At 28.2% G+C, this 22,407-nt stretch overlaps 1 protein-coding gene across 4 annotated transcripts; it reads left to right on the top strand.

The window, feature by feature from the left end:
• Positions 1 to 89: 89 nt before the first annotated feature.
• On the top strand, positions 90 to 21,962 carry TfIIEalpha (transcription factor IIEalpha). 4 transcript variants are annotated; one of them, XM_075377304.1, is made up of 7 exons: positions 90 to 349; positions 7,762 to 8,092; positions 11,952 to 12,080; positions 13,713 to 13,939; positions 15,421 to 15,628; positions 19,880 to 20,105; positions 21,740 to 21,962. In XM_075377304.1, the coding sequence occupies exons 2-7, from the start codon at positions 7,796 to 7,798 to the stop codon at positions 21,910 to 21,912; spliced, it is 1,260 nt and encodes a 419-aa protein (XP_075233419.1). In that variant the 5' UTR covers positions 90 to 349; positions 7,762 to 7,795; the 3' UTR covers positions 21,913 to 21,962. The 4 variants fall into 4 exon arrangements, with proteins under 4 accessions (XP_075233419.1, XP_075233418.1, XP_075233417.1 ...); XM_075377303.1 differs by having other exon boundaries at positions 90 to 257; positions 7,719 to 8,092; XM_075377302.1 differs by having other exon boundaries at positions 91 to 349; positions 7,719 to 8,092.
• Positions 21,963 to 22,407: the final 445 nt, after the last annotated feature.

Genomic DNA, 22,407 nt, shown 5'->3' on the forward strand with positions numbered 1-22,407 from the left:
CTGAGTGTTCTGTTAACTTATTTGAACACTGTAAAGAAATCGTCTAAAACTGACCAAACGTACCGCTAGCGTCGCTGTGAAGTTATTTTATTCAGTTGAAAGATACGTTAGAGAATGTTAGGTTAATGTTTGTTTATGCATGTTTTTTTTAGAAAACTTATATTTTAATTCCTTTTGAAATAGTAAGTTTTTTGTAAATATAAACGATTAGTGAAAAAAGTATTGTTATTTATTATTGTAAACGTTTTACATAAAAGGTACGAAAATTTTGAAGTATAAAAACTACAGAACAGTGTTATGTACCGTCCAATTTTTAAAAAGGTTTTGAACAAATTACCACATTTTTGAGGTACAATTTACTATTCTTTTTAATGAAGGAAATAACCGTTTTATTTATAATAAAAAATGCAAAAATAAAAATAGTAGCTTTCATTTTCTAATATCTGTTTTCAAAGAAGATAGTCCAAATTTAAGCTACCTATATCCGAAAGATATTGTTATTTCTTCATTTTTTAGCTGCTACTTGTCCCTACAGGGGACAGGCCGTGTAAGGCGTTGTTTCACACAGAAATTAGTTCATTAAATGATTATTTTGCACTGTCTGTCTTAGTCTTAAGATTGTGATGCCTGTAAAGCACCTGAAATTCAAATTGAGATCAACGACTCGCTTCCTCACACAGTAATGTTGTTTATTATATAGCCAGCCCCCGTGGTTAGTAGATTGAAGTTGACATTTGTTAGACCTGAATATCATTGGTATTTCAAAGAGCTTGATATGTTGATATGCAACACTGTAATCAGCTCACTGAAGAAGTCTGTGGGAAACCATTTCTTTACTCTTATTAGTAAGCGTGGCATGGATAACTGTTATTCTTGAGAATGACCAAGTAGAATTTTTAGGAATGACCTTGCCTTATTTTAAGTTATCAACAGTATATTTTCATCATATCCCTAATATAAGAAAAAACTGTTTGAATAATTGATTTGATAAATAAAAATTGATTTTATTTTGACCTCGTTTTATTCTAGAATGTTTCTGTTTCCCATGTTATAAATACAGAACAAAACCAACTAAAGACCATTGATTGCTTTTTAAAAAAGACTTTTTTTTTGCGGAAGAAATAACCCTGTATAGGTCAATAAAGGCAATCTGTAGATTATTCACCTTCTATAGTATAAGATACATTTATAAGAACTGCGAACACTCCAGAGAATTTGATTCACCTTATATTTCTAATATAAGGTATGCTCTTCTTAATTCACCCAATATAATAATTATAAGAACTGCTTATCCTTTTTAATTAGTTATAGAAGGGCTATTCCATTTTAATTCAACAAATTTTCCAAAGCTTTGTTTCATCATTCTTTTTGATTTTCATGATATTTTGTATATGATAATAACCCACCTTGTAGTGGCCAAAATATATTTTTTTATTTAAAAAAAAATTGTTTTTCTTGAGTAATAGACTATTTTCTAATTTGCCAACAGGTAAAAACAGCCATTTTCATCACTTTTTCCACAAGCTGTATCATTCTTATTTTACATCATACAGAGGTCAAAAAGGGCTTTTTGAAAGAATAAAGATGGAACTTCATCTTAGTGTAGCCAAAATTCATTTTGTTACATAACCAAATCTTGTAATGTTTACTGAAGTTACGTTTACAAATTGTTTTTTTTTTTCAAATTTTGGGCCCAAAATAAATAATGAAGGGCTTTGGGTAACATGCCTGTATTTTACCTTTTAACCCTTAGGTACTAGAAGTACATATAAAAAAAATTGAATTGTTACCGAGTGTCCATCATTTAAATAAATGGCTGCCAAATCATAAAATTTTGAAAATGTCTCGTTTTTGGGGCCAAAAAAATCCCATGTGGGACAAGTGGCAAAAATTTGAAATGTTTACAGCAGTAAATACTTTTTATGTACCTTAAAACGTGTAAAATTTATTTTGATGAGTAATGAAGCCTTCAAAACTGCAAAAAATCAACTGTTCCTTCTAACCAAGAACAATGTATTCAAAAAATTTGCAGCATGTATTTTTTCATATAATAATGTAGGCCTACTATACAAAATGTTTTGGTATGTCTATAATGTGGTAGCTTACATTCTAGATAGTTTGTTATGTAAAGTACGACTCATACACACAAACTCATGTGTAAAAACAAAAGTGAATAGACATGCATGAACATGAATGTTTGCGTAATCCTAAATATAAACATTGTAGAAGGTTTAGTTACTGTTTTGATTTCAATGTGATATCTTGTGTTGTTGCTAGTGTTAATACTGTAGTTAGGTAATGTACACTTGTTTATAAAGTAATTTTATTAGCAGTGAAGTTTTCTTTTGTGCAATAGCTTTTATTTTTAATTTTATTAATTAGAAATTTTTATTTTAGCTGTAGAAAAACTGGGATAAGACAAGTAAGATGAAACTGGTAGTTTTATAATTTATACTAACTGTATTGTTATTGTAAGAACTCTCGCATTATATAAAAACGGCTTATGGAGTGTTCAGTTGATATTTACACTGAAAAAGTGTTTCGTAAATTGACTTACAATAGATCTTTAGTATTGCATGATAATTTAGAGTTTACTGAACAGCAGATAACATCGATATCTTTAAGAAATGGATGTACTGAAACAAAAAATATCTGTACTTTTCATATAACTGAATATTAAGATAAATATTTTAATATTAACAGGAAAAGTTACTCTGACCCATTTAGCTGTCACACTAAACTGATTAAGAAATCTCTTTGACACTTTCAACAAGCAATCCAAATTTAAGATTTGTTCCAGGCAGAACACTGTGTACAAAATACAAAAACCACAAGGTGATACAGAAAGTGAACTGTAATGTCAAGATATATTTGAGCCTCAATGTGTTACAGTTGAGTTAGTGAATAAAGCTTGTTCAGCATTTGGCATTTCCCCCTATTAAGGTTAAAAAATTATCGAGCAGCACAAAGGAACCAGTTTTAAAAAATAAAGTTACAAAAATAGCAAGTCAATTGCCAGTAAATTAAATGATTCCTTTGATTTAAATATTTCTACAGAAGAAATCAGTTCAATATCACAGAATTATGCTAATTTAGATAGAGAATATAAAGAATTAATCATTAAAATAAAGATAAAATGAAAACAGTTACATCAGCCCAGGAAAAATTAATATTTTAAGTTTTTACCAAGCAGCAGAAGCATCAAAAAATTCAAAATAAGTTTAGTGTTTGTCAATCCAAACAATTAGTTAAAACAAGTGGAATTTTTCCACAAATCAGCAAAAAGAAACCCAGCCACGTAAATGATAAAAAAGTGTGTTGAAGATTTTTACCAGAATGATGTCGTGCAAGAAGGATTGTGTCTCTTTAAGATAAGCTGACTGGAAGAAAATTAATATTAAAAAACGGCTTATCTTATGTAACTTAAAATAATTGTACACAGCCTTCAAAGAAAAACATAATTTAAAAATTGGTTTTTCAAAATTTGCTGATTTTAGACCTAAATTTTATGTTGTGGCTGGTGGGTCAGGTCCCCCCTCTCTCTCTCCCATTCTCTCACCCCCCTCTAACTGTATGTGTGTGTGTGTGTGTGTGTGTCACCCACCAAAATGTAAAACTCAAGTTATGTGCTCTAAAATGAAATTTGATTATAAAATTCTCCTTTCAACCATGGTATGTGATATAGAAAATGAAATGTGCATGCTGTTAAATGAAGTCGTTGAAGTCAAAATACATGAAAATGAAGAGGAATATCGAATACACCTTTTCCATCCACAGGGGCCTGTACTTCATTAAGAAATCATTGAAGGATAATCAAACATGGGTTCAACTAGAAAATATTTTAAAGATTCTAACGCCCTCAGAGCTTTTTCTATCAACTACTGAAAGAGGACATAACATTACACCCAAGATGAATGAGAACTTATCAGTTATCCTCAATAAAAAAAAATGGCAGGAGCACTAGGTTATGTTAGTTAAGTTTGTTATCATAAAGTGCAAGATCATAACTCATAACTTCCATTAGCAGGAGTAAAATAAGGTAAAAGTGAATTGAACAACTTGTTAATGTATTTGAATTATCATTTTGTAATTATTATTTATCACTCTGTAATTGACTATTTATCGTTTTTTAATTGACTATTTATTAATTATCAATTTATTCATTCTAATGAGTTAAGTTGTAATTTTTATAATCTGAAAAAAATACATAACATCAATATTTTTAGGATATGTTTACAGTTAGAAGGAACAGTGTTTTTAGTGGTTTTGATGGCTTCATTACTCGTCAACCCCTTTGAGTAATAAAATAAATTGTATATGGTTTTAAAGTACATAAAGAGTACTTTCTATTGTAAAAGCTTCAGATTTTTGCCACCTGTCCCACATGTGGTTTTTGGGCCCCCAAAATGAGACATTGTCAAAATTGTTTGATTTAGCGATCATTTTTTTAATGAAGGACACTCGGTAACAGTGCATTTTTTTTATAAGTACTACTAGTGCCTAAGAATTAAAAGGTAAAAAACATGCCTGTTGCCCTAAGCTCTTCATTATTTATTTTGGGCCCTAAATTTGAAAAAAATAATTTGAACTTCAGTAAACATTACAAGATTTGGTTATGTAGCAAAATGAATTTTGGGCGCACTAAGATGAAGTTCCATCTTTTCTCTTTCCAAAAAGCCCCTTTTGACCTCTGTATGATGTAAAATAAGAATGCTATAGCTCATGGAAAAGGTGATGGAAATGGCTGTTTTTACCTGTTTGGCAAATTAGAAAATAGTATGTTACTCAAGAAAAACTTTTTTTTTAAATATAAAAAAATATTTTTTGCCCACTACAAGGTGGGAAATTATCATGTATCAAATATCACCAAAAATTAAAAATATTAAAATCAAAAATAGTGATGCACTGATCATTTGTTGAATTAAAATGGAATACCCCAGAAACATCTTAACCTTTTTTTTAGAAACCTCTTAATTGATGGCATTGAGTTCACCTGCTATTCAAATAGACACCATCCTTCATACTGATGCTTCTCAGAAGGAGTCGCAAATCTATACAGATTAATTTATGATTCATCAACTGTCAACTAATTCATCAACTGATTTTCTAACTGTCTTCTTTAATTAATTTAGTTATGTTTAAATTATGATGTAAACCATATCTATAAATGATTGCACTAATTATTACATCTGTGTGTTTATATTACACCGTCATTTCAAATGTTAAAATATTGCTAGAATCGGATCACTCACAAAAGGCATTGAACCCTTATACCCTTAATAAAAATAGGAAATTCTTAAAGAAATCTTTTTAAATTAAAACTGTCTGTGATTTTTAAAATATGACAAATAGAAGTAGTCAGGTGTTTATAGAGTATGAACTACGAATTTAGAAGAAGGTCATTAAAAAATTTGCCAAATTGTTACTATGATTATTAACAATAAATCATATGTTCCTTAATAGGCTGACATCCTTTTCTCAATGGTGGAATTGAAATTTAAAACAAAGTGGCTGATATTTAATTAAGAGAAACACTAGTTCCACAGAATAATCAAAACTAAAGAGTCTACATATTCATAAGATTTTTCATTTTTCAACTTACAGAATATTTTCAGACATAAACTAAACTCAGTTTATTTTGTAGATCTCTGTTGGTTTTTTTTCATATATTCTCAAAATCTTATTTTAAAATGATTATTATTTTAGGGATTTTTAATTTATCTCTGTCACCATATTTCTTTTCTGGGTGAGCTAAATTAGATGTTGACCTTCTGAATTCCACATTTCAAAATGTTTACAAATATTGAACTCAAATTTGGTAGTACTAAACAATTACTTGATCAACATCAAATTTTTTTCTACTGACATATGATTATGTTAATAACAGAAAATGTAAAGAACAACATAAATCATGTGTCTGAAAAGCAAAATAAACCATAAACTAACCTTAGTCGTCATATTAAGACTGACAGCTATTTTAGTAAGGTGATTCTCTGCTATTCATTCACATAACTAATAGCACAGAATTTGTAGTGTAGTGTCTCTCTGTAATGACTATATTTCCATCTAAATATAAATTCACTATTTTCATTTAAATATAAATATAAATTGTGTTTGGTATTGCCATACTTTGGTACTTTACCCCTAATCTCTCTTCATAAAATCTAACCTTAACTCTTAACCTCTTTCTCCACTGAACTCTAATCTTATCTGTAACTTTTCTCCAGAAAATTAACTCTAACCTTATCCCTAGCCTGTCCTTGCAGGACGTTTCAGCATCTGAACAGATCACCATAACTTACAAAACTTCTGATTGACTACAGTCTGATAATGGGGTGTGGATTTTGTTGACCTTGCATGGGTCACCTGCTTTCTGACATTTAGATTTTGTGTTTTTATGCTATTAAGCTGATTTGTTATATTATAATAAAGTGTGAAAAAAAGAATTGAAGTTGATCAAATATTGCTCAGAATTATCCAAATTTTTATTATCGTTTAGACCTTGTTCGTTTACTAATATTGAAAAATGGCTATTAAATGTTACAGCCACCTGATTTTTGCTTTGTGGTCTGTGTTTGTTTTTCATAAAATAGTATACATTTTGATTGTATATTGTTAATTTATTCTTCAAAACTATTAAATATATATTTTTTCTCCAACCAGTTTTTCAGCTACTGCCGGGTCTGAGTGTGTGTGTGTGTGTGTGTGTCTATATATATATATATATATATATATATAGGCAAATGCAATTACTGCTACCGGCCTGTCAGGCCTGATATAGCTGCAATGTAAGTGTAAATTGTACTGGTACATGTGTAGTCTTGAATAGTCTTAGGTTGATCACTCCTGAGATGTTAATTGAAACTCAATCACCAAAAAACACCTTTATCTGCAGTCTATCATTCAAATCAATATAAATGCAATTGCCTTTACGAGGATTCTAATCTCAGAACTTGTGACTGAAAATAAAATAAAATATTTAATATCTTAATAAAATTATTCCAATAGTTGTATAATTATAGTAAAATTAAAAGTTACAGCTTAGTTCTTTCATTGCCAAACTTTAATATGGTTAAACTTTTTAGTACAAAAAGCAATACCCAATGTTAGATATTTAAAAAAAACAATTTATGAAATTAGTTTAATAATTTATAAGTTTAATTCTGTTGATTAATTAAAGCAGCCTTTTGAAAGACTCTAGGTTTAAAAAATGTACTTAAATTAAAACATTATTTAGGTTTTGATATGAATGTTTTATAATAGGCTACAGTGTTTCAAAAAGGACACAGATCAGATTTTGATCATGAACGAGCTATTTTTTATAACATGAGAATCAAATTAAGAAAAATTTCAAATCAAACTAGCCTTTAATTTCATAATATATATTAAAAGTTTTAATTTGCCCATTATTATTTTTTTAATGTAAATATGGTGATATTCATTGCAGTTATGCAATTTCTTTCTTATTTATTAAATTTATATAGAATTTCCATATTTTTAACATTCCAGGACTGTGCTTACTCATTTTGATATTTTCGTAATGGTTTTAGTACACTTTCAATATTTGTTACTTTATTAGATTTCTGATGTTTTCTCCAATTTAGGCACTTTACTTTTTCTATTTTTGTGGTTCAGATGATTTGATAGTTGCCTTGTTTATTCACTCTTAAAAATAAACAAGATATTATTTTTGTTGATTTGAATTTACTTCTTTTCAGGTCAAACTGAAATGGAAACTTATAATTTGTCTTTTATTTCAAGATTATGATTTCATTAAGTTGAAAGGAAAAAAAACATGAGTGTGCCAGAGGAACAGTTAGTTACAGAAGTACCAAGCAGTTTAAAACAATTAGCTCGATTAGTTGTCCGTGGATTTTATACTATAGAGGATGCACTTATAATTGATATGTTAGTAAGAAATCCCTGTATGAAAGAAGATGATATTTGTGAACTGCTTAAATTTGAACGTAAAATGTTAAGAGCACGTATAGCCACATTACGTAATGATAAATTTATACAAGTTCGGCTTCGTATGGAAACTGGTTCTGATGGAAAAGCACAAAAAGTTAATTATTATTTTATTAATTATAAGGTTAGTATATTGTAATTATTATTTTTTTTTAATTTAGAAATAATCACTTACAATAAATCTTATAAACTTATTCATTTTAAGTAATTAGAACAAGTTTAATAAAACAAAGTAAAAAATAAAAATTAATAAAACAGACTTAAAAACACATACTAGAAATTTATTTATTTGTGTACTTTGCAGTCTGTCAACTAGTGAACAGTAAGCAAATCCTCGTGGCCTAATGAGATGAAGATATATATGACATGTTAATGGTGTTGACCATTCCTGAGATGTGTGGTTTATTGAACCCCAACTGCCAAAATATACCAGTATCCACTGTCTAGTAAAAGTTTTGAGTTTAATTTAAAAAAAAAAAAATATGTTTATTTAATATAACTACTTCTATTTTTCTAAAATAAATATTGTTTAATTAATATTTTGATCCATTATAATTAATTTTACATTCATCTAATTTTATGTTAATTTTACATAAATCACCTGTTTTCTTATTTCAAATAAATAAATAAATGCATTGAATCAGCTGCTTCTAATTAATTATCTTAGCATTTCATTATCAAATATCATAATGATAAATTTTGAATAATTAAGTAATGAGAAGAGATTTTGGAAAACCGTGTGCAGAATTGTTTTCAGCATGTAATTGCAATGTTACATGATGTATCCCCCTTTCTACCAAAAATATTTATCTTGAATGGAGGTTGGGGATGGTCATTTTACCCTGATCTGGACACTAATGGTCAGCATCTAAAACGCAGATGAAGCTATGAATGCAGGGTTTTCATAAAACTATTTCCCATTTAAATCTACATTGGAACTATATGAAATATGACCATATGCTGTTTAAAAAATTAAAGTTGAATTCAATATGGTAGATCCAAGATGGCCGACAATGATTTCAAACACAACTTAAGAGTAGTTCCTTGGAACAGTAATCAACTACATTTATTTTGGTAACATAGTCACAATCAGTTTTCTATAATTAAGCTGTTTCCAGATTCTCTCTCTCTCTCTATATATATATTTTTTTTTCCAAGGAATTCTAAATTAAAAATATGATAAATAGTTGTTATCAAGTTTAACCTACAAGATGGCGCAAGATAAGTTGACACATTTATAAAATTGATTATAAATAAATGTATTTTAACTGGTGTTTCATATTATTAATGCATAATCCCTATTTCTTGGAAATAACAGTAGATGTTGCCTAGTCTTTGTATTCGCTTCTGATTCCACAACTCATTAGTTATTGTTGAGCTATGGCCAACCATGGATGTCTGTCTAATTAACAGCGTGCTAAAGTTTTGCTTTTTTATGGTGGAACACAAAGTGTTGCAGTGTTTCAACTACAATTTTGAGTAGATTTTAACACTCGATAAGACTCCATCAAGAAACACCATTCTCCATTTATTCTGTAAATTTGAGGAAAAAGGCAGCATAAAAGAAGAAAAACAACTAAAGCAGCTCCCATTTGTTTTCCAGAAAATATTGAAGCACTTTGAGTTGGCATGCAACGTAGTCCGGGAAAGTCTACATCGCGAGCTTCATGGGAAGGGAATATCTCATTGTACAATACAAAGAATGTTACACAGTGATTTCAAGCTGTTTCCAAACAAATTGACTGCCCCTCATAAGTTAACATAACCTAGCAAGCAAAAAATATTAGGGTTTGTTTAATGGTTCAAAGGGAAAGATGATTTTCTGTTCAACACTTGGTTTACAAATGAGGCCTATTTTTATATTGATGGGACTGTTAACAAACAAGATGTTTTTGGGTGTCAGCAGCACCACAAATCATTCATGAAAAACAACAACATGGGCCTAAAGTAACTGTTTGTGCAGCTTTATCCAGTCACAGATTGATAGGGCCAGTGTTTTTCAACAATACCGTTAATTCTCGATGCTATTTGGATATGTTAAGGAATGAATGATTTTCTACCCAAACTGCTTGCAACTGAGTTGCCTGTAGTTATTCAGTGGTTTATGCATGACTGTGCAACCCCTCATACTATTAATATTGTGTTGGATTTTTTAAATCCAGTTTTTGGTAATCACGTAATTTTAAAGCGCTGTCTGGGCCGCCACGATGAAGGTTTCTTTTGGCCACCTGTGAGCCTGGATTTAAATCCTTGTGAATTTTTTTTTATGGGTTTATTTAAAAGAGAAACTGTTCCCGTTAAGACATCCAAATCTTATGGAAATGCTGCACAGATAGTTCAGTTGTGTGAATAGATTCAAGGGGACTTGTGTCTTAGAGTCATCAGAAATGTACACACTTCTTGCCTTAAAGAGGTTGTAAGGCGTTATGGGGGCCATATTGAACATGTCATGCAGTAAAAGAGTTTTCCATAAACACTATTTTGTATGTAAAGTTGTAATCATATTAAATTTAAAAATAAATATGTAATCCAAAATTCAAATGTATCAACTTATTGTGTCCTGCTCTGTATAAGTTAAAAATTCTAACCAAAAGAAATAAAATTCCTAACATGAGAAATCCATTGATTTCAACAGAAGAGTCTTCCACTCCACCTACAACAACTTTCTCAGTTCAGCTGCCAGCTAAAACAGAGGAAATCCTTGTATGTATTCTTCCAATCTTATTCTATTGTATCTATATAAATAAAAATGTAAATGTGTGTTTGTTCAAAATCTTAAATCTCCAACAGTTCTTCACCAATTGCTTTGAAATTTTGACACAATGTTTCATTCGAATACACATGTGTTCTTATATACCTAAGATGTCACATCTGTGACAGGTAAGAAGATGCTTTTTTTAAAAATTGCGCTATCTGTTGGACGTAAAAGCAACACATGCTATACTAAATATTTTACGATTTCATTTCAGTGTTTCCGATATGTGTGTCCACTTTAGACTAAAAAATTACTGGACCAATTTACGTGTGGGGAAAAGGAAGAAGGAAAAAAATCAGAAAAGAGAAATAGGAAAAAAATAGAAAGGGGAAAAGGAAAAATGGGAAAGGAAACGGAAAGGGGAAATGGGTGAGAGGGGAGGGAATATGGTAAAAATGAAAATTGGAATAGGGGAAAAAGGGAAAGGTTAGATTTTGTGAACTTCTGTAATGTTCATTTTTTTAATGTTTTATCAAACTTTCAGTTGTGTTCATTTAATCTATATATATATATATATATATATAATATATATATACTCAAATCTAGCAATAGTGAAGCATTGCCGGGTCTGCTACTAAGAAATAAAATTAATTAGAATAAAAGTTATAACTAAAGTAAAATGCATGTAATAAAGATTTCAATTAAAGTTTTCAATTTGCTCCATAATTTATTTTTTTAAAACACTAATTTTAGAGTAAAAACATCAAAACTAAAGATCATACAAAACATGTAATTTATCAATTCAGCATGCTTAATATTTAAGTTTAGATAATTTACTATTTTTTTTTCAAGTTCAAATAGATTGGGTTTCTGTTCCAGACATAAGAACCCCTATCTGTCATTAATTAGAGAAAAACCACTATCAAAGTAAGTTAATTATTAAGTGCCTTATAGATAAACATAATATAATTCTCTTCTTCAGTCAGTTTTCTTCTTGAGTACAAAGTGACAATACCCAGTTGTTCACACCCTTTTCCTAAAATTAGTCCATTTTCATATTGAGGTTATAAGTTAAAATGAAATCACCTCTGTATAGCCTAGCCTCCTTACCCTCAGCATTTACTCATGTAGTCAGAGTTCCAAATTAAAGAATAATATTCCAAGATTGCCCTTATCACATTGTGATAAAGTTTTAGTGCTTGTTAAAATTAGCTGTTTTTAAGTTAGGATAATCTTTCTCTTAAATTCATATTAGTTATGAATTAAATTTTGTATTTTACTTTTTCAGACATTTGTAAATGTTGTAAAGTATAAATTAGATTTAATGCGAAAGAGGATGGAAACAGAAGAACGAGATGCTACTAGCCGAGCGAGCTTTAAGTGTCCACGTTGTCTGAAAACATTTACTGATCTCGAGGTATTTATATTTTTTTATTCAAATAAATTCATCTTCAGTGAAATTCTACACTTATGTTGTTGAGATATGGTATAAGAATGAGATTTTTCCAATTTGGTTTTATTATTTTATTTCATATTTATTATCTTTTATTAATTTTCATTATACCACTTAGTTGTTTGCTGCTGCATTCAATCTACAAATTAAAGCAAGTTTTAGTGAATTTATAATTAATTACATTGTCATTTGATTTTACTATGTGCTTGTATAATCAAAGTAATATCTCTTAACTGAGTTAAAATAGAACAGGTAACAGTAGCCATTGTTTTGGAAGTTACATTTTATAATTATTAAAAACTTCACTATCAAAATTCTGAAATCTTTTCTTTTCAAAGGATTTCTGGATGCTAATTAGTACCACTTTTTTCCATGAAGTTTCTATGAAGCTATTGTTAGTGACACCTATTTTAGAAAGACTAGGAAAACCTTAAGTATTTAATTAATATATTAAATATATATTGTTTGAACTTTTAATTTTTTAATTATTTTTGTCAGTTTTATGTTTTGTAAATTTCATATCTTTCAAGGGAATTAATGTCTCACAAAATTTACTTTGTAACATGTAAAAACCAAGATCTTGATGTGCTTAAAAAATGTGATATTTAGAATACAAACTTGATTACATTAAATGAACTGGTTACCAAAAGTGTTACCAGTAATTCCATTGAAAATAGGTGTTGTTAATAATAATTTTAAAGAGGAATTTAATTATTTTAAAGTATTATGTTTCTTGTCTTGCTTTCAAAAGATTAGATTTTATCTAGATTGAACCATTGAAAGGAATATCTTAGTTTGAAGATATCCAGTGAAATATTGTCATTGAGTTTTATGGCGTTACTAAAATTAAACTTGCTGAATAGGTCTTTCTAGCCATTGATACTTGTGCTCTCACTACATGATGCAGAGATAGTTACTTAGGAAAAATATTGGTAATAATAAGACATTTTTTAATTTCTACCTAATTCCGTGTAGTCATATTTCTATATTTGAGGATTGCATGTAATATAAATATAGGATTCTAATGGAAGGTGTTTTTCAGTATTATTATTTATATTATTGCATTTGTAGTAATTTACATTATTTATTTGTTACTTTACTCTATATTTCTCAGTATTTCTTAGAAATGTTGTGTATAAAATGTTTGAGATAAAAGCTGAATTGCTTTCTCTGAAAGTGATAATGTTCAACTATACAGCAAGTCAGAGCCACGAAAATGAAGGTATCATTTGTTGGGCTGAATATTATGTGAATTTTGATGGGTTTGACACTGGTATGCAACAATGTATTCAGCTCAGTAAAGAAGCCAATGGGAAACACTTCTCATTCCCCTGGGTAAACCTGGCATGATGGTGTTAATTTTGGGAATGGCTGTGGCGTTTTCAGTGATTATAGTCTTATGACAGGCCCCCTTCAATCATTAGGATTAAGGGATTTAAAATTCAGTTGAAAATATAAGTATGCTTGTGGAACAATCATACTTCTGATTAGCACCAAAGTGTTTTGATTTTAAAGCTTGTACTCTCTTCTTACCACTTTTTATAGTTAAATTATTTTAAATTTACTGGAAATTAAACTAAATAATATTTTTTTCAGGCTGATCAGTTGTTTGATTTTTCTACAGAAGAATTTCGATGTACATTCTGTAAGGAAGTTGTGGAAGAGGATCAATCAGCATTGCCTAAAAAAGATTCTAGATTGTTACTGGCCAAATTTAATAGCCAGTTAGAACCATTATACATATTGTTAAGAGAAGTTGAAGGCATTAGATTAGCACCTGAAGTTCTTGAACCAGATCCAGTTGATATAAGCACAATAAGAGGGTATTATCTTTATTTCTTAAAATCACTCGCAATTGATAAAATACCTGAGATAGGAGTGGAGGTAATAATATCTTTTGTTAAAAATGCCATTTATCACCGAAATAATGGATGAAATATTGATCCAGATTAAATAAATCTGAGGTAGCAAGAGACTCTAGAATTCCCTTTAATACATTATCTTATATTGTAGAAAAATAAGGATAAAATTTTAGATGATGTAGTTATCATACCAGCTTTCCTTTTTACTAAAATTAAATTAAATTTTGTCTTTATTTAAAAGTTAAATTAAAATTGGTGTAAAGTTAGTTTATTTTAATTGCATATCTGTATGAATTTATTTACCTGTAAATATTGATTTAAGTTTTAAATTATTGAATTTTTTTCCAGTTTCGTTAATGTTGAACTTAGTATTCCATTTTTTTTAAATATTTTTAATAAAGTACCAAAAAGAAGAGCTTCTTGGTTCAGATGATGATGTACTTTTATATGAGAAGATTTATTAAAAGAATTAGGGGAAAATAATAATAATAAAAGATATTCTGATGTTCCAGAGAGCTTTGTTCAAACTTTGTATTAGTCTATTTATACCAAGTGCATACTCTCATTTCTGTAGAGATGCACATTTTTCTGACTTTTATATTCCTTGCAAACATTTTTTTTTTTTATAGAGGCAGTATATTTTATTAACTTACCTATTTTCAAATAAAAATAATATTAAATAATTGAAATAAAATTAACTTAACCTGTTTTAAATGCATTGAAATTAAATAAAGAGTAATTATATTTGTTTAATTTTTTACTTTTTGAAATTGGTGTCAAGTTAAGGGTCAGTAAATTGCTGGTACTTGATTTAGTTGGGTGCTGAGTTCTGTAAGTCAACATAAAAATTGAAAAGGATTGTTTTTTTATTTTTTATTTTTAGTGTGTTTAATTTTGTAAGTGATTCTAATTTATATATTTGTTGTCATTGTCATTTAGTAATTTTTTGTCATAGTTTAATGACATATTGATTGAATTCATTTTGATATTCAAATTATTTTCATACCAATCTTAAAACATCATGAAAACCTAACAATTCAGTGTGTGATTTTATTGGATTTTTTTATTATTGGAATCTATTACATTTATTTTTTAGAATAAATAATGAAATTAATGTAATTAAATAAATAATTATTATTATTTATTAAAAAAGTTGATGTTTTATAATAAAAGTATTATCAATTAAAAATAGAAATAAATATGCTGTTTCAGATAATTGAATTTCTACTGAAATTTTTTGTAACAGTTTATTTAATAACTTTTTGTTATATATTTTTCTATGTTGATATTTAAATCTTTTGCTTTTCAGACTATCAGTTTAATTACTGGTAGTTTAGTTTTACCCTTTATTCTTCCATATATGTTTTGATAGAATAATTTTTTTATAAAAAATTACTTCAGTTAACTGTACTAGTTAAATGACTATTTTAATTATAATTTAGACTGGATACAAAACGTACAATGCAAGGAGTTCGCCCGCCTGGTGAACACTGGTCAGGTGAAGCTACAAGAAGTCAAGGTTTTGCGGTTGAAGAAGCACGAGTTGATGTTACTATTGGTGATGCTGATCAAACAGTTGAAGATACACCTCGTAAGGAACGACCTGTTTGGATGATAGAAAGTACAGTTATCAATCAGGATGAATTGCAGGTTAGTTAAACTGTTAAATAATTTTTTTAATATCTATAATACTATGGACAATAGATCTATAATACTATGGTGTAGGAAATTTGCTTATTCTAGTCCAAATACCTTAAACTGAATTAAATTTTTCCTTTTCTCTTCTGGAAACATCCCTCATTTCTTCTCATTGGTATGTTCAACAGAACTTTTTTTAAAATTATTATAGTTTTTCAATAGTTTATCTTTTGTCTGGTTTGTACTGTTTAATTTTATTTATAATGGCTTTAAACTTCTTGGTCCCCCTAATAGTCTTGTTCATCCAACTATAAATCCTTGTATACAGACAATCAAACATCTTATTTCTCTCATTATTTTCATCTTTAGTTAATAAACTCATTTCATATAGGAATCTAGGAATGTCTAAAATTTTACACTTTTTTTCATGTTTTTGTACTTTATGACTTAATTTGTTTTAATGTAATCTCTAGTGTAATTTATATGTATAAATAATACACTGCCTAATGAGACACTGCCAGTTTATCATATTATTTCAATTCTAATTCTGATTAATTGATTATGATACGTAGTTGATTATTTCAGTCCTAGTTTTCACAGCTTGTAATCCACAGTTTAAAGGTGATGGAGTCATCTCCAATTCCTTCTGTCCACTGTTACATAACTCTGACTTCTCTTGACCGTATCATTTATATTTCTCATAATGACTTTTCTAAACTGTCTCAACACATCACATTTTAGTCAGCTTTGAGATTTAACCCTTCGGATACCCATATGTGAGCTACCTGTACATACACTGGAGGATGGAAACTCTGAATGTGACTTGCTATTTGTCTTCATGTAGTTACATATAAATTCAAAGAGATGGCAGGAGATGTTCTTTCAATCATTTTGAGGTGGAAATTCCTGATACATGATTGGGAATTATTTTATTTTGTGTTATATGAATTATTTTTTTTATTTTGTGTTTTTCACTCTTTTTTAAGTAATTTGTTTACAAAGTGTTACTTCCAAAAATTCATTTTTGGCTTGTTTCATTTGAATTCAAACAAAAATTTCAACACAAAAGTTCAGAAGGAAATGAATAAAAATATTTATATTATTATTATAATAAAACCATATTATATTATTCCCTGCTTAGGTGAACTGCTTCTTCAAAATTGCAATTTTTATTATATTACCATCAATGTTACTATTATTATTCAGTGTCTAATAGAACCATATTATCTTGTGTGTAATTTTACATCGAGTCTCATATTGTTTTTAACTATTGCTCAATGTAGGTTCTATTACTTACTCAGCAAATAAAACTATTATGGTGATCATGTCAAAAATGGGGTATCAGGTTTTTTTGCAAATCTTTATGTTTTAGGATCCAACTAGTTCACGTAAAACAAAAAAACATATTGTCGCTTGTTTGTGATTCAACAAGGATATTGAGAGACTAACAAACATACAAATTTCTTATAAATACATTGTATTACTCTAAAATTGTATGAAATAATAATAGTAATAAATATATGTAAGATAAAAAGTAGTAATTCAAATTTTAAAAAAAACTGATTTAATGTCAATTAAATTATGAATACCAAAGTACAGTTCAGTTTACAAAAAACATTATGACTGATAGAAACTAATATCGCATTCACAATAAGATAACAATAGAAAAATCTAAAATTCATACAATTCACTTTTTGTAGGTATTATTACTTTTACTATTTATAAAAGAACTACACCACACATTATGAATGAATAGAATCCTGTCACTTTTACTACTGTTTACCAATAACTTCTTGTATTCAATCATGTCCACAATGGGATACTTATGACACACTCTTTAATCATTGTTATGACACATTTACTGTTATCACAAACTGCACTGAACTCAGGCTTGCAAAGCTATTATTCACCCTGTCCACTGGTCCCTCGTAGTATTTATACTTCCTGGCCTGCAAAACCAGTACCCAATTCGTCCTTTTAATTGTTGAAGTACTATAATTTTCATTGCCTGTGAGCCCTTAACATTTTTCTATAAGTTCTTATTCTGGTCCGGTAATCCGTCTGGTCAAACAGAAGCTTGTGGAGGTGCCATTGTCTGTGTTACAAAGAACAAATTATTAAATGGACTCGTTATTCTAAATTAAAAGTTCCTTTTAGTTGCTTCTAGATTCTTCTTTTTCAATTTTCTCTTTCTTTTTCTTCTTAATTAGAAGAAATTCATTACATAGGCCTGTTTTACTGACTTCATTACAATATGTATTCATGTATGTATGTATGCAGTGTGACAGACTGCTTATGACCAAACCAATTTTTCTTCAAAATTCATTAAGGGGGTGGAGGATATTGTGAAAAAACCAATTTTAATTTTCTTCAGAAATATTTTAGAGAAAACTTTATTAAAGCAAATTTGTTACCTATAATGTATATATAAATAATCCAAAAAGTTTTCCCACCTTTTAAAATCAGAATATGTGTTTTTTGCTCTGTCTCCCTTTTGTTTTAATATTAAAAAAATTGTTTTTGGTAATTTATGTATCATACGGGTATCAAAAAATGTTTACAATTTTACAAAATTATGAATACCCAGACCTTAAACACAGAAAAGCTTTCTTGAAAATTTTTATATTCTTGTTTTACTCTTTATTGGAAGGGGTGTTGGATATAGAGAAAACTTTTCTTAAGAAAATTTGTTAAACTATACATGAATATTTTTAGAAAAATTCCTCTAAAATTTATTCCTCACCTCTAAAAATTTATGTATTCTTTCTTTTTTTTAAATAATTAAATTACTTATGTGTTTGTGTATTTTATTATTGATAAGTGTAAATTTTTAACAATGGTATGGATTTATAAATATTAAAAAAATTTTAATATTCAATAATTATCCTGAACTCTGTTAATTTGGATTAACTGGATTTAAAATAACAGAATCTTGCGTTAAGATCAGTGGGAAATAAATTTCTACACAATTTGCAGTTATCGTTGTTTCTGATCACAATCAGACTATTTATTTTTTAACATAAGAGTTTAAAAGAATACTGATAATGGTTTTGTAAACACCAAAATCACATCATGTGTCAGCATATTTGTTACTTAAATGTTAAGTAAACTATTTAATTTTTATTTACATCTAATAAGTAGGGTAGTGGTTTCAAAATTTTTTAATTAATTAAATATAATAATTAATTCTTTAACCTGTGAAAAGCAATAGATGTAAGAAGTGTCTTACAGTAAAATGTTCTTTAAGAGATTACTCATCTTCAATTATGTTCCTACGTTTACTGTTTCGGTAGTTTATTAATTAATTAAATTTTAGATCATTGTTATTTAAAATAGATTTCGAGAAAGAAATTGTTAATAAGATAATATATGAATGTAGAGCTATATTTATGGATATTTGAAACTATTGTGAATCATTTCCATTTATTTTGCTGGTTGGCGCTTCAGCTCACTCCTTTAGGTACTAATATGCTTTCGTCCCTTGACCTTTACTCTCTATATAATCAAAACACTTTAATATTCATTTCTCACATATAACGTAATACGTAATAATAATAATAATAATAATAATAATGTAAAATACCAAATTCTCTGCTTTACTCTCCTGTACTTCTCTTCTATACTTTATTTCATTCAATCTGATTTTATCTTTCATCTCTACTTACCCATTAAGTACTTTCATTCTGATTTCATTGTACTTTCAATTCTTTTTTTTTTTATGTTATCATTTCAGGAAGGATATATTACAGCAGCTGTTCAATTCATTATCAAGTTTCCTTTCCTTGTATTTTCATTTATTTGAACACTAATCTTACAGATATTATGATTGGTATTTTAAAATCAGGCTGTGATGTATGTCGCTGATGCTTTAGTGATCTAAAAAAATGTATTATTTGTGAAGGTCACCTACTTTCTTGAATGAACAATGTAAGCTTATGTCATTCACTTATTTACCTGTTTTTTTATATTTTATGATAATATAGTTAATTGACTGCTACTTCTGCAGTGAAGCTGAAATTCCAAGTTTTAATTTAAATGTTTATCTGTATTTAATATTGGAAAGTTCAGTTCACTATCTCTAGAAAGTTTTTGAAATGATACAGGTATATCAGTAAGCTAAGGTGAAGGTTGGAAAAAATATACCTTTGACAAAGAAAAGGTCATTCTTTTTATGGGTGCTGCTAAACAAGGATTGTGCTTTAAAGAGACTAACCTATATAATAGTTGAATAGTTAATAATAAAAATAAATGTTCACATTACAGGCAGATCCTTTGGTTGGTGCAAGTGTAGAAGCTGAAAAAGCAACGGTTACTACTAAAAGCGGTGCGACTGGTGAAGATATTATGTCAGTTTTATTAGCTCATGAGAGACGTGGTGGTGCTAATCCGACTGCAGGAGCTGCAGTTAAAGCAGTAATACCTCATAATGAAAGCGGTTCTGAATCTAGTGATGACGGAACATTTAAAAATATTGGATTGTCATCACCAGGTAATGTTAAAATTATAAAAAGCTTATTTTTATTTGTGTTTTTGTTGTACATTTCCTATATTTGCTAATGATTCTTCAACTTTAATCTTTCTAGTATTATCTTTCATTTTCATGTATTTTTCTTCGGTAATTTTCTTTATTTTCTAAATGTACTTAACCGTTTAAAATAAATGAATTTTAACTTGTATAATTAACTTTCCGAAAATCTTAATATATTGACATTGATTATTATCTATGCCAATGTATGAAGATGTAGATGAATGATTCCTACTGAAGTCATTCACCTTGTCTCCAAAGAGGACTGCAGCATAGAGGTAGCAGTTGCACTTTATTTAACAACTTATGTGTTGGCCCTAGGTGAGGTGTTAAATTACATTCTTTACAGCCTAATGGTTCCATTATATGTGGAATATATCAGGTTGTAATATACTGAAAATTAAAAGTGAGAAGGATAAAATTCCGTGTTTCCTGGTAACTTATCAATTAAAAAAAAGATATTTATCAGTTGTTCTCACTTAGATAACTTAAGTATATGGCTCAAAACCGTGTAATAAAAAATTTTTAGTTTTCACTGTGGTTATTGGAGAAGTAAAAAGATTGAAATCAGTGTTATCTTTCCAGATTTACCTTTTGTGTTGTGAGAGGTCAGTAGATGGCCAAACTCTGAGAGATGGATAAAATTTTACAAGCAATTAGATAATTTTTATTGTATTCTGTATTTTTGTAACCTTCCTTTAATAATTAATGAATAAAAATATCTTACATGTATGAATCTGATAACAATGTATTTGAATAATTTTTTTATATCAAAAAATTCTGAATTTTAAAGTAACAAACATTTGTTATTAACAGAAAATTTTAGACAATATTTTGTCTAAAAATGTTTTACCTTTATTTTTACTATATTTTTTTACAAATATTTTTCTGTTTTAAATAGATATATTTGCAAAGTATTTTGTACAGCTGACAAAAATTTTTTGCTTTCTCCACTACCCAATTTGCTATTTAATTGTTTCATATTTTTTTATGTAGCCAACTTCATAAATAGATTGATTGATTGTTTGTTTTCTGTTTTGTAATGGAAAAGTTCTTGCAGTGGTCTTAGGGTTAATTTAACTTTAAGTAAAAAATTACTTTTTACGTATGGTTTAAAGGTATTTATAATTTTCTTGTCATCATAATTAGTTAACAGTACAACAGATAATGTAACCATATGTAGCCTTAAGTAAATAATATATATATATATTTTTTTTCAAAGTGAGGATCAGAATCTCTGAACTCATCACTAAAACTTTTGACTAATTCAACACTTCTTTTTTCAAACAAAATAATATTTAAAAAATAGAAATAATTGTTACAAAATATTAATGAATGTATTACAAAAACTAACTTCTTATCAAATGTAAAAAGTACAGTGCTATCAGAGTTTGTTGAATGGTAGTAGTAATGTGTCTAAAAATTAACAGCAAATTGGTGAAGAATTATCTATTTTATGTTCCCTACAAGTTTGTTTCATTATTTTAACTTTTTTTAAAAAATATAAATAGTAACCAATTAATTTTGAGATTGGAATATTTCCTTTTTAGTATAGTTAGGGACACTATCTTCTCAATAAGCTACATTTTTTGTTACAGAAATTGATGCTGCTGATTCAGATGAAGATGAAATGACTCCTACTGTTATGGTTGGTGATCGTATTATACCAATTGACAAAGTGTCTGATACTATTATACAAGAAATGACTTCACAAGAGAAAGAATCATATATACAAGTGTATCAGGAATATTATTCGAGTGTGCTTGATTAATTACTATTAATCTTTATATTAATTAATAAATCTTGGGATATAAAATTGGACTTGGTCATTATATTCAATTGTATGTATTTCAGTTAAGATTGCTGAGGTTTATTTCAGTAATAGAAAAAAACCAAAAATTAAAATGACCTAAAAAGGAGCTTTCATTATGTAAAAATCCAGGAAGATTAGTTGTTTATTTTAACTAAAGATTCACATTAATAGTACAAAAAAATTATTTTTATTAGTTTTTCTTTTATAAAGTTGTGTCGCTCACCGAGTTGACCAGCCACCTTAGGCAATGGTTTTTTTTTATTTTTACCCATTTTTTTTGTGTTTGTCAGAAATGTTACAACACTATGCACTACTTTGTTACTCAAGTAGCACTTTTAAAAAAGTGGTATTTTAAAAATCAAACATTTTTTCATCATCACTGATTAAATTGGCTAGGTAATTGAAAAATATTTCCTATTAAATTATACTGTTACATGCATTACCTTTATTAAT

The sequence above is a fragment of the Lycorma delicatula genome, chromosome 10, assembly GCF_047948215.1.
Source record: "Lycorma delicatula isolate Av1 chromosome 10, ASM4794821v1, whole genome shotgun sequence".
Classification (NCBI taxonomy): Eukaryota; Metazoa; Arthropoda; class Insecta; order Hemiptera; family Fulgoridae; genus Lycorma; species Lycorma delicatula.

What these genes read in the sequence shown, in the direction of transcription:
- TfIIEalpha (XM_075377304.1), top strand. Translation starts at nt 7,796, where the DNA reads ATGAGTGTGCCAGAGGAACAGTTAGTTACAGAAGTACCAAGCAGTTTA. An exon ending in ATTATTTTATTAATTATAAG is followed by an intron (nt 8,093 to 11,951) that starts GTTAGTATATTG and finishes TTACTTTTTCAG; the next exon opens with ACATTTGTAAATGTTGTAAA. An exon ending in GATATAAGCACAATAAGAGG is followed by an intron (nt 13,940 to 15,420) that starts GTATTATCTTTA and finishes ATTATAATTTAG; the next exon opens with ACTGGATACAAAACGTACAA.